At 42.8% G+C, this 13,072-nt stretch overlaps 1 protein-coding gene across 2 annotated transcripts in view; it reads right to left on the minus strand.

The window, feature by feature from the left end:
* Positions 1-13,072, minus strand: part of ADAMTSL1 (ADAMTS like 1) — a 467,116-nt gene that overhangs the window by 108,125 nt on the left and 345,919 nt on the right. For both annotated transcript variants that reach the window (XM_057549050.1, XM_007176787.3), the window contains one exon: positions 2,593-2,721. In XM_057549050.1, coding sequence (XP_057405033.1) covers positions 2,593-2,721 — 129 coding nt within the window. The remainder of the gene's footprint in view (positions 1-2,592; positions 2,722-13,072) is intronic.

Here is a 13,072-nt window from a genome sequence, read left to right on the forward strand (position 1 = left end):
AAAGTTATTTAATGAAAAACTGCTAACAACTCAAACATGTAAGGACATGAGTTATTCTAGGTAAATTATGTAATATTCTTAAAATACACTATTATATAGCCATTAAAATTATGTCACAAGAGAGCCATAAAAGCCACTTGTAGCATCAAAGTAAAACTAGTTTTTTCTGCCATTTAGCATTATAGCTGTCAGTATTTTGACTGGAGACTCAGCTCAAGAATGATTTCTTTGTCCAGTAAATTCACAGACCAACAGTTTAATCAAAAGCAGGCTCTTTCCCATCTACATTGAATAAAAATCAAAAGGCATAATGGCAGAGACACACATTTATTTTAGTTAACCATGATTAATACAAATGGCCCTATGAATAAACATTAAAGCAAAGAACCTAATGTACATGGCCAGGCAAAAACTGGACTTAACAACCTAGGATTTCACCATCAGGTTACCAAGAGTGAGTCTCTGGATGAAGTCGGGAGACATGGCCTTAGGTGGCATGGAAGAGTTGACCAAAGCTGGTTTGACTGTCTTGGGTTCCCCATGATAAATACTTCTCCACCTGCATTCTGGTTCTCTCAGTCTCCCTCAAATGCCCAATTCCTTGCTTTGCTGCTCTTTGCTTCCCATTCTTTTAGTCCTACCAATCCCAGCGCTCAAGAGGAGAACCAACATGGTCCATCATATCTCCAGTTGGTGTTCCGTCTCCAAGGCCTATGTTCCTAGTGATCACATGAGGAGTGATGGTCCTGCACAAAGGACCCTGCCTCTACCACCAGTCTGTGTATAGAGGGGCAACTCATTCATGGGAAGCCCTGTCAGAGATTTTGTCCTACTCCCAATCTCGGAGTATAGAGCCTGAAGGGATTTAGTTCCAGAAGCTTTCACTGATGAGGCTGGATGCACAGGCCAAGGGAAGCTTTACCAAGAAGAAGCTAATGCATGATGACAGAGAGAGATTTATATTTTTGGGTTCCTGGAGCTACCAGAACATTTCAGAGAAAAACCAGACCTGGCTGTTCTTTGGAAACAACATGCTGTAGATGAAGATTCTCCTCCTACTTCTTTTAAAATGGGTTATCTCTGGCCTTATAAATCACAAGTGGAGGTAAATCTTCCAGTGTTGGGGCTGAGATCTAAGAGGAAGAAACCCCCAGAGCAGGGGGTGCCAATGCCTGTCGTTTTTGCAGACAGGGTATGACTGGGGAACCGTGGTTTGGGTGCCGCAGGAAGGTATATCTGATGAGGACAGCAAGCAGGGGACTGTCGCTGGGCACGAGAGCTATCCATTTTTCCTTTGCACTGTGGGAGTGAAAACCCTTAGGGTAGACAGGCTAGCAGTTCACAGGAAGGCAGAATTGGTAGCTGAGCTTTGTTCCAGTCTATGTGGGTGTTTTTTATTTTTTAATTGACGGTAGATGCCTTTATGAAGAGCATACTACAACCACCTCTGGTCCACTACTCCTCCACTTCCCTGTGACTTTCTGGTCCCTTTAGGCCTCTGAGCTTGCAAGGCCTACCCAAGGGCAATGCCTGTATCACACTCCTAACAAAATTGGCTGTTTTCATTAGTGACTCCTACCTACTTCTGATGTGAGTAAGCTCCAGGTTCCTGTTGGTCTCACCCCTGCCATCCACTCCCGAGCTTTCTACCACCACTGCCCTGAGTTCAGGCCCCAGCACCTCTGCTCTAAACTACTATGATGGCTTTTTTTTTTTTGATATAAATTTATTTATTTATTTATTTTGGCTGTGTTGGGTCTTCGTTGCTGTGCACGGGCTTTTTCTAGTTGCGGCGAGCGGGGTCTACTCTTTGTTGCAGTGCACAGGCTTCTCATTGCGGTGGCTTCTCTTGTTGCAGAGCACAGGCTCTAGGCACACAGGCTTCAATGGCACATGGGCTCAGTAGTTGTGGCGCACGGGCTTAATTGCTCCGCAGCATGTGGGATCTTCCTGGACCGGGACTCGAACCTGTGTCCCCTGCATTGGCAGGCGGATTCTTAACCACTGCGCCACCAGGGAAGCCCTACTATGATGGCTTCTTAACTGGCTTCTCTGTCCCTATATTTCTTTTCTTCAATCCATTTTATGCACTGCATGGCCCCTTAATGTCACTTTCACTCTGCCTTTGTCTGAACTCCTCATCCAAGCGTTCAAAGTCTCCCACGGCACAGGTGCAACCCCCATTACTAAAGTTTAAGCCCCACCACCCTATCTGTGCACTCTGGGCTCTGGCCAGACCAAAGCACACGCTGTTCCCCTGAAGTCCTGCAGCTTCCCTACTTCCATGAATTTTCTCACACTCTGTCGTCCCCCTGGAACACCCTCTGCCCCCATCTTTGCATGCTCACATTCTACCAGTATGCAAGACGGAGATAAAAACCACCTCTTCTCCCTTCATCTGTCCCAGTTTTCCTCCTCTCAACTTGTGGCAGCACTTTCCACTTTCAGAGTGACTGAGGTTCATGCTTGAGTTTTCCTACTAGCCCCAAATCCCTGAGAGCAGAATTTGTACTTATCTTTCCAGCCCCCAACCTAGCACAGGGCTCCATTAATATTTGAACAAATGAATTAACATATGAATGCATTTCTCACCTGCAACTTGGCAGTTAATAGTCACATTCACGCCTCGAACTGTTTTGACGGTGCCTCCTACATCAACTGTGATCGCGGGCTCCTCTGTGTTGATCACAGCCCCTCGGGATGTTTTCACTAGTGGCTTTCCTGAGGGTGAGAAGGAGCGTGACATTTTATTAGATGGTGGTTTTGGGTATTCCCTTGAAACACGAGATGACCAACAATGAACAAGGGACATACCCAGGCTTTTTCCACTGACCGTGTTTTCCTTTGGAAAAAACTCTAACTGTATACTATAAAAACCATCCGTCCACGCACCCACCTGTCTAGCTACCATAGAATTGTCACAAAAAGAATCTGAGGAGAGAGCATGGTATCCAACAAGTTGGGATGATTTGTGCATCTTATCATTAAATTAACAAATGATCCAATAAATTCTGTGTTTATGGGCTTAATTAAATTTTTATTTTGAGATAGTTGTAGATTCACACGCAGTTATAAGAAATGGCACAGAGCAATCCTGCGTACTCTCTACCCAGTTTCCCCCAATGGAAATATCTTACAAAACTAGAGTACAATGTTATGACTAGAACACTGACATTGATGAAGTTAAGCTACAGAACAACATTTCCATCACTATAAGGATCCCTTATGCTGCCCCCAGCCCTGCCTTAATCCTTTGGCAACCATTAATCTGTTCTCCATTTCTTATAATTTTGGCATTTCAAGAATGTTATATAAATGGAATCATACAGTACATAACTTTATTTGATGGGCTTTTTTTCACTCAGAATAATTCTCTGGAGATTCTTACAGGTCTCACATGATACCATGGTGGTATGTATCAATAGTTTGCTCCCTTTTATTGCTGAGTAGTATTCCATGGTATGGATGTACCAAATATGTTCAGCCATTCAGATGTTGAAGGCCATCTGGGTTGTTTCCACATTTTGGCTATTCAAATAAAGCATCTATAATCATTCCTGTACAAGTTTTTGTGTGAACATTTGTCTTCATTTTCTCTGGGATAAATGCCCAGGAGTGTAATTGCTAGGTCATACAGTAGATTTTAAAGGAACTGCTGAACTGTTTTCCAGAGTGGCTGTATCATTTCACATTCCCACCAGTAATGTACGAGTAATTTAGTTTCTCTGCATCCTTGTTAGCATTTGACGTTATCATTAGTTTTAATTTTAGCCTTTCTGATAGGTGTGTAGTGATATCTCATTGTGGTTTTTTAAAATTTGCATTTCCCCAATGGCTAGTGATATTGAACATCTTTCCATGTACTTATTTTTCATCTTTATATCTTTGATGAAATGTCTCTTCATGTCCTTTAGCATTTTATAATTGGATTATTTTTTACTATATAGAGTTCTGAGAGCTCTTTACATTCTAGATGTAAGTCATTTGTCAGATATGTGGTTTGTAATAAATTTCTCCCAGTCTATAGATTTTTTCCCCTATCTTCTTTAAAAAAATTTTTTTTTTAAAACTTATTTATTTTTGGCTGCGTTGGGTCTTCGTTGCTGTGCGTGGGCTTTCTCTAGCTGCGGCGAGCGGGGTCTACTCTTCGTTGTGGTGCGTGGGCTTCTCATTGTAGTGGCTTCTCTTGTTGCAGAGCACGACGGGCTCTAGGTGAGTGGGCTTCAGTAATTGTGGCTCGCGGGCTCTAGAGTTCAGGCTCAGTAGTTGTGGCGCACAGGCTTAGTTGCTCCATGGCATGTGGGATCTTCCTGGACCAGGGATTGAACCTGTGTGCCCTGCATTGGAAGGCAGATTCTTATCCACTGTGCCACCAGGGAAGCCCATGCGCCACTACGGGAGCCCTCCCCTATCTTCTTAACAGGATCTTCCACAGAGCAAAAGTTTTTAACTTTGATGAAGTCCAGTTTATCGAGTTTTCCTTTCATGGATCAGGCTTTTAATGTTAAGTGTAAGATCTATTTACCTAGACCAAGATCCTAAAATTTTTTTCCTAAAAGTTTCCTAGTTTTACATTTTACATTTAAGTCTGTGATATATTTTGAGTTAATTTTCATATAAGGCGTGAGACTTAGGTCAAAGTTTATTTGTTTTTTGCCCATGGATGTCCAATTGCTCCACCACCATTAATTGAACAAGCTATCTTTCTTCCATGGAATTGCTTTTGTGTTTGTCAACATCAGCTGAGTATATTTTTGTGGCTCTATTTCTGTGTTCTTGTTTCTGTTCCACTGATTTATGTGTCTATCTCTCTACTAATACCACACAGTCTTAATTATTGTAGTTATATAATTAATCTTGAAATTGATTCTTGAGTCTGATTCTTCCCACTTTATTATTCTTTGCTATGCTAGTTTCTTTGCCTTCCTACATAAATGTTAGAATAGTCTTGTCTACAACCATAAAATTTTGCTGGGATTCTGATAGGAAATATACAAACATGAATATCAATTTAGAGAGAATTGACATCTTTACTGTGTTGAGTCTTCCAATCCATGAACACTGTATGTCTATTTATTTAGATCTCCGTTACTTTCTTTCATCAGAGTTTTGTAGTTTCCAGTGTACAAGTCCTGGACATAATTTGTTAGATTTATACCCAATTATTATTTTTTTTAAGGGATGGTAAATGATATTGTATTTTCAATTTCAGTGTTCATGTGTTCATTGCTAGTATACAGAAACAGTTGTTTTGTATAGCGTGTGACCTTGCTAAACTTATATATTAGTTCTAGAACTTTTTTTGTAGATTCCTTGGTATTTTCTAAGTAGGGGATCATTTCTTCTGCAAACAGTTTTATTCCTTCCTTTTGATCTATATGCATTTTATTTCCTTTCCGTGGATTATTTCACTGGATAGAACTTCCATCACTACATTGAAACTGTTAAAAGTAGGTTTTTAGTATGATGAGTGATTTTTCGGTTGAAACCTGGACATTTTCATATCATGTTATACAACTCTGGACCTTATTTAAATCTGTTTTAGCTGCTGTTCTCTGAAACCACTCAAGTCGGGGAGCAGGGAGATGCCACCTGGTTACTACCCAGTGGAAGTAGAAGTCCAGGTTCTCCAGTTGGCTTCCTTTGTGACCCACGTGGGGCGCTCCTCTTAATTGCTGGGCCTGGGTGGAGCTTCTGTTTCCCCCCTGCTCTCCACTGACCCTGCCGTGGGAGAAGCCTTGTTACTGCTGGTGATGAGTGAAAGTCCTAACTCTCCAGGAGGCTTTCTCTACCACCACCCCAGCGGGAAGAGGAAGAGAGACACTGCAGGATGAGGGTAGAAGTCTAGGATCCCCATGTGGTCTCCACATTATGCCCCTGTGGGGATAAAATCCATCTTCTCTGACTCCACGTCCATGGGGGTGTTGGGGAACCATGTTTCAGTCTGCCGAGGAGTCCAGTCTTCCCATTCAGGCTTTGCTGGTGTGGGTGGTGTTTGGAGTAGAGCAGCATTTTCTAGTTTTCTGTCCTGCTAGGTTGCCCCTTTCCTGTTCCTTTGGGTAGAGGAAGCAGGCTTAAGCTGGGACATTTTTTTCTGTTTCTGTTGCACTTCCTGGCAGCCGCCTGCTTCAGCTCCAAGTTTGGGCTTTATGAGGCAAACAAACAAACAGCCCAGAAAACCCAATGAAGTCACAATTGTGTCATTCCTCAGTACCCAAGGTCCCTAGCCAGTCTGTTTTCTCCTCTCTCCTTTTCAGTCTTCTTATGTTTGTTTTATATACAATGTCTGGACTTTAGTTGCATTTACCAGGAGGAATAGGGAAAAAATACATCTATGGCATCTTTCCAGAAGTGGAAATTCTGTGTACATTACACTTTAATAGGCCTTTACCAGCTGGGGATAAAAATACAGCACTTCATGTACATGACCACAAAATACAATGAAAAGATTCATTTATTGAGCACCTGGGGAAATAAGGGTCCACATGAGATCATTTTCATACACCCAAAGCTTAAGTTTTTGTAAGCCAAATGGATTTAATTTTGTTTCAACCATTTTATAGGCAGGACAATCTACAATGGCATTCACTCTTCTGTGCCTTCATTAACTGTGAAGAAAACCATAATTCACCAATGCCCTTCGGAGTCTTACACCTGCTTTTCATACTTTTTGTTTTCTCCATCATCTATTTATCCTTTCTTCCCACTTGCACTGTCACCCAGCTTCATATTAGAAGCTGTCCTTCTTTCTTTTCCTCTCCCCTTTAATTGCCTTCTAGGCATGGGTTATTAGCTCACTAGAACTATCAATATGTTTAAGGACAGAAACTTGAGGAGGGTTCGGAGGAGTTCACCTTTGAATATATGCATAGGCTGTCTATCTGTTTTGACTGGGATCCTTTTCCTTATCTCACCTATATTCAATGTGTTTGAGATTATGTATGACCTGATGTGAAGGTGAGTGATTTCTTACTATAATGCTTTCTGAGACTAATGCAGGGTGATAACAAGAGAGTGCAGCGGGAATGACACAATTAATACGGGTGTATTTACCTTACCTCCTGACCCTAAGAAGCTCTTGGCTCGCACGTCAACTGTACTCTAAATCTAACCAGTCCCTCCGTTGCTATAATCTGATGCCGCCATGTTCTCTGGGTGGACTATTCCACAGCCTAACTGGTCTCCTCGCTCCCACCACATGAATCAGATCACACAAGTCCTCTGCTTAAATTATCTAGTGCTTTTTCAGTGCAGTTACAACGAAATTTCAAGCTCCTTTTCATGCCCAACCATACCCTATGTGTTCAGGCCCAGCTGTTTACCCTCCCTCTACCTCCCTGAGGCCACACTTCCAGTTGATCACTGTTGTTGCAGCCACACTGCCCTTCGGTCCCTTCTTCCAGAACATCATCACGTTTGTCCCAGCTGTTCCCTTTCCCTGATATCCTCCACCCGAAGACTTCTGCACAGTTATCTTCTGGTCATTCACGTCTCCACACAAATATCACCTCCTGCTGGGGCCTTTCTAAAACATACAAGCCTTCCCTCCCTTACCAGTCATTACGTAGCTCAATGCCAATTTTATTTTCTCCCTAAGCCCTAGAACTATCAAAATTTACCTTATCTGTGTGTTTTCTGCCTCCCACCCCTCACCATGTAACTTCCATAAAATCAGGGATCACATCCCTCTTGTTCTCTTCTTTGTTCCTACCACTCAGTCCTGGCACATAGTAGGTCCTCAATAAATATCTCGTAAATGAATATATGTGTGCATACGGTGTACTATGCACATTATCTGAATTTGTTTTTGTTGTCATAACAACCCTGAGAGTCAGGTAAAGAATTTCTATCTTTTATATAGATGAGGAACTTAGGCTCAGAAAGGCCCAATGGTTTGTCCAAGGCCAGAAAGCAAGCAAGCAGTAGGACTGAAGTAGACCCCAGAACTTTGACCTCAAGTCCAGTGCTTGTAACTGGAGATCCCAAATCCTTGTCTGCAGACTAGCTGCCTCAGAACCCCCAGGGCACTTGTTAAAAAAACATAATCTGTCCTGCTATATATAATATTTGCCTCACTGTGTGTAATAAAAACAACTGTGCCAATGGGGAAAAGCAAGTTAGGGACCAGTTTCAGACTCACAATTACCAAGTTATTTTTCCTATAGGAATTTTAATAATAAAGGTGGTTTTATAGCTGCAAGTGTATAGCTATAAAATTCAAATGTCACTGAATTAAATCCAGCCCTTAATTAATTATATTGAGCTTTTGCTGAAAAGTAATGACCTTTCGCCCTGTCACTAGAGGCGCTGTTGTTAGCACAGGCTACTTATGCATTCTCATTACCTTCATAATCCATTGTTAAGACAAAGCACAGAGTTACCCAAGTATCTACAATTAATAGAACTTTATACTGAAAAGTGTCCTTAATCAACTGACCCTCTTACATCTATTAGAAAAAGCTTGTACATATTATTGAGTTGCACTCTTAGACTTACTAAGCCTGAATCTCAGGTGGTGGGATGGAAGCTCTAATCTCTATTTTGAACAAGTTCTGAGGTGATTCTGACATTCAGCCAGGTTTGATAAACAGTGAATTACACTGTGTTAGTTTTTCTTGAGTCCTGGTGAGAGCTGAGGTTTTTTTTTTGAGAGCCCATTAGTTCAATATTAGAAAATTTCAGGTTGGACACATGTACTCCAACGTTCACTGCAGCACTATTTACACTAGCCAAGACATGGAAGCAACCTAAATGTCTATTGACAGAGGAATGGATAAAGAAGGTGTGGTACATATATAAAATGGAATATTACTCAGCCATAAAAAAGAATGACATAATGCCATTTGCAGCAACATGTATGGACTTAAAGATTATTTTATTAGGTGAAGTAAGTCAGACAGAGAAAGACAAATATCATCTTATATCACTTATATGTGGAATCTAAAAAAATGATACAAATGAACTTATTTACCAAACAGAAACAGACTCACAGATCTGGAAATCAAACTTAAGGATACCAAAGGGGAAACATGGGGGGAAATGATAAATTTGGAGATTGGGATTAACATATATAAACTACTATATATAAAATAGATAACTAATAAGGAGCTACTGTATAGCACAGGGAACTCTACTCAATATTCTGTAATAACCTATATGGGAAAAGAATCTGAAAAAGAATGGATATATGTATATGTATAACTGATTCACTTTGCTGTACACCTGAAACTAATACAACATTGTAAATCAACTATATTTCAATAAAAATTTTAAAAAAAAAAAAGAAAATTTCAGGTTGGAATTCTTATTTTAATGGTCAACTAAAAAACAAAACAAAAATAATTTAAGTCCACTTTAGATCATCTAGATAGTCACCTAGGTGAGATGAGTACTGCTGTGTGATGCCACGCCTATGTTTATGCTTGATTATAATCCCATTAGCTAGTATTTTAATTATGGAAGTCAACTAAGAAGGAAAAAAAATAGAGATGCAGAGAGGGAGTGAAGTGATAAATTATGTATTTGTGCTAAAAGAATGCTAAAAAAGGGCACAGCATGCCTGACCAAAAAGCTTTTCACAATAGGCAAAACAAAAAAAAAGAGAGGCTGAGCCATGATCACAGAGCCTCTGCAGTGTGGGCAGAGCCTCAGCCATCAGGCCCATGTCCACCATGTCATCTCTGTGGGTCAGCATCAGCTAGCAGATTACATTCGTGTTGATTTCTGGAAATTGATAGGGTTTACAGATTACTCTTTCATTGAATCTGTAAATTGGTGTTATAGTCGCATGAGAGCTATACATCCAAGGAGATTATGCTTAGTTTTATATCTGCATATATATAAGAAGAACAAGGAAATAGAAACAAAGGCAAGCTTTTCAAGTTATCAGGCCCAATATAAGGAATCAAGTCTCTTCAACAGAGTCAGACACAGAAAAGAAACCATTAAGAGAATCATTTATTGTTCATTTCCTTTAGACCGCATCATACCCCTGAGCTTTTGGATTATGGCTCCTGTTCAAGTGATATGGAACAGGGGATCCAGAGCCTCAGTGGTAAGCAAGGGGAGCCCTGGTACAAGGGTGAACCTAAGGTCCACTAACACTTGCACGTCAATATGCACTGATGTGGAGGAGTGCCATCTTGTGTTGCCTTTAGAGCAGAGGCCTTTGACCAAACAGGCACTGTCCTGACCTGAAAGGACCAGCAGCTGGAGAGACAGGCAGGGACAGATGAGCAGGCCTAGGAGCAAATCTTGGAAATACATTCCTGTGCACAGTCTGGGCTCTGGCTCACACCTCTTTTGCTCATGTGTGACTCTGGGTAAAATCAAAACCCAATGGGAAAAAATCTGAACATATGTGCTTGAAAAATATCTTTGGCCCAGTATAAGGGAGATGGAGAGAGGAGCCAGAGGAGATGAAGTCTTGTTTTTTGAGTGCAGCCAAGAACAGAGAGCATTGTAAGTAACTTTTTCTCAGGGCCGAAGTCTAGGCCTCCGCTAACAGCAACTTTGTTTTCAATAGCATGATGCCTTCCATTTTAGAAGCGATGGCAGAGATGGATCTGCTACCAACCAAATACTTTTCTTCTTCCTAGGCACACAGTCAGGTCATTTACCAGCCTCTCTGCAGTTAGGGGTGGGCAAGACCGTGAATTCCAGCAAATGGAACGGGAGCAGACGTCAAGTGTACCACTTCTTGACCCAAACCACAAAAAACCTCTTGTGCAATAATTTGTTTTAGACGTTAGGTGAGTAAGAAAAAATCTATCATATTTTAACCATCATATATTTATGGTTTTGTTTGTGAGATAGGCAAACAGAAAAAAGCGCCAAATTAGCACAGATGCTAATTAATCCATGTTTAATTAATATTTATTGACGCACTGAATTAATCAAATGGGTCTTCTTTCAACTCTTCTAACATTATGAGTCACAAATGGCATTTGAAAATGGTTCTCTACGATTCTTAGCCATCAAAAATAACAAGGACCGGGCTTCCCTGGTGGCGCAGTGGTTGAGAACCTGCCTGCCAATGCAGGAGACACGGGTTCGAGCCCTGGTCTGGGAAGATCCCACATGCCACGGAGCAGCTGGGCCCGTGAGCCACAGCTGCTGAGCCTGCGCGTCTGGAGCCTGTGCCCCGCAACGGGAGGGGCCGCGATAGTGAAAGGCCCGCGCACCGCGATGAAGAGCGGTCCCCGCACCGCGATGAAGAGTGGCCCCCACTTGCCGCAACTAGAGAAAGCCCTCGCACGAACCGAAGACCCAGCACAGCCAAAAATAAATAAATAAATAAATAAATAAATAAAATTTAAAAAAAAAAAAAAAAAAAATAACAAGGACCAAAAAAAAAAAAAAAAAAAAAGGACCTACTGTATAGCATAGGGAACTATATTACTATATTCAATATCTTGTAATAACTTATAATGGAAGAGAATCTGAAAAAGAATACATACCTATGTATATATGTATAACTGAATCACTTTGTGCAGTACACAAATCAACTATACTTCAATAAAACATAAAAATTGGAGGGGGGAATCAAGATGGCAGAGGAGAAGGACATGGAGCTCACCGCCCCCAACAAGTACATCAAAAATACATCTACAAGTGGACGACTCACACAGAACATCTACTGAACACTGGCAGAAGACCTCAGACTTCCGAAAGGGCAAGAAAACCTCCATGTAACTGGGTAGAACAAAAGAAAAAAGAAAAAGAGAGAAAGGAATTGGGATGGAACTTGCACCCCAGGGAAGGAGTTGTGAAGGAAAAAAGGTTCCTGCACCCTGGGAAGTGGCCTCACTAGTGGGAAGATCAGCCTGGATGGAGGGGGAGCTTTGGAGCCTCAGAGGACAGTGCAGCAACTGGTGTGAGGGAGGCAAAACAGTGACCTGCACAGATGGTCGGTACCACCGCCCTGTGCTCCCCAGCCTCAGACGCTTGTCCACTGGTGCAGGGGGTGCTAGATGCCGGAGCTTGGGTTTTGGAGGTCAGATTCAGGGAGAGGACTGGGGTTGGCTGCACCAAGACAGCCTGAAGAGGCTGGAATGTGGCAACTGAGGGCATACTTGGAAGAAGCCTTGGCCCACCAGAGAGGCAAGGCACCATTGTTGGGGGGGCACAGGAGGAAAGGGGCGGGACTACCATAGGAGCTTCTTTCTCTGTGCACACTCTCAGGCAACAGGACACAGCCTACATGACCTCTGGGGGCAGGCATGAGATGCTGTTGCTATCCTGGGCTCCAGAGGCGGGCACGGGCCGCCACCACCGCTAAGAGTCCCAGGAGTGTGCGCACTGCTGCTGCTGCTACAAGACCCGCGAGCAGGTGCCAAGTGCTGCCTCTGCTGTCCCAGGAGTGTGCGGGGCACTGCTGCCACTATGAGACCCACAAGTAAGGGCCAAGTGCTGGCCCTGCTGTCCCAGGAGTGCGTGAGCTGCTGCTGCCACTCTGACACCCACGAGCAGGTGCCAATCTCTGCCCATGCCATCCGGGAAGAGCACATGGGCTATGAGCAGATGGTAATCACTGCCCCTGCTGTCCCGTCAGTGCACGGGTTGCTGCCACTGCCAAGAGATCCGGGAGCAGGTGCCAATAGCTACCCCAGCTGTCCCAGAGGTGTGCAGGCTGCCAGTGGCAGGAGACCCACGAGTGGGCACTGATCGCTGCCCCCACCATCTGAGCGCACACAGGTGGTTGCACCTGTATGCCCCATATCGAGGGGATAACAGCCAGCACATGCTGAAGAAAGAGGCACCAAGCATCCAAAGTAAAAGTGGCCCCTCAATTCTGGACAAGATAGCAGAGTAGAAGGAATTGAACTCACGCTCTCTCATGAAAACACCAAAATCACAACTAACTGCTGAACAACCACTGACAAAAAAGACTGGAACCTACCAAAAAAGATATTTTACATCCAAAGACAAAGTTGAAGGCACAAAGAGATGGTAGGAGGGGCACTTTCATGATATAATCAAATCCCATACACACCAGGGTGGGGGAGGCAACCCACAAAATGGAAAATAATTACATTGCAGAGGTTCTCCCACAGGAGTGAGAGTCCTGAGC

This window comes from Balaenoptera acutorostrata, chromosome 6, assembly GCF_949987535.1.
Source record: "Balaenoptera acutorostrata chromosome 6, mBalAcu1.1, whole genome shotgun sequence".
Classification (NCBI taxonomy): domain Eukaryota; kingdom Metazoa; phylum Chordata; class Mammalia; order Artiodactyla; family Balaenopteridae; genus Balaenoptera; species Balaenoptera acutorostrata.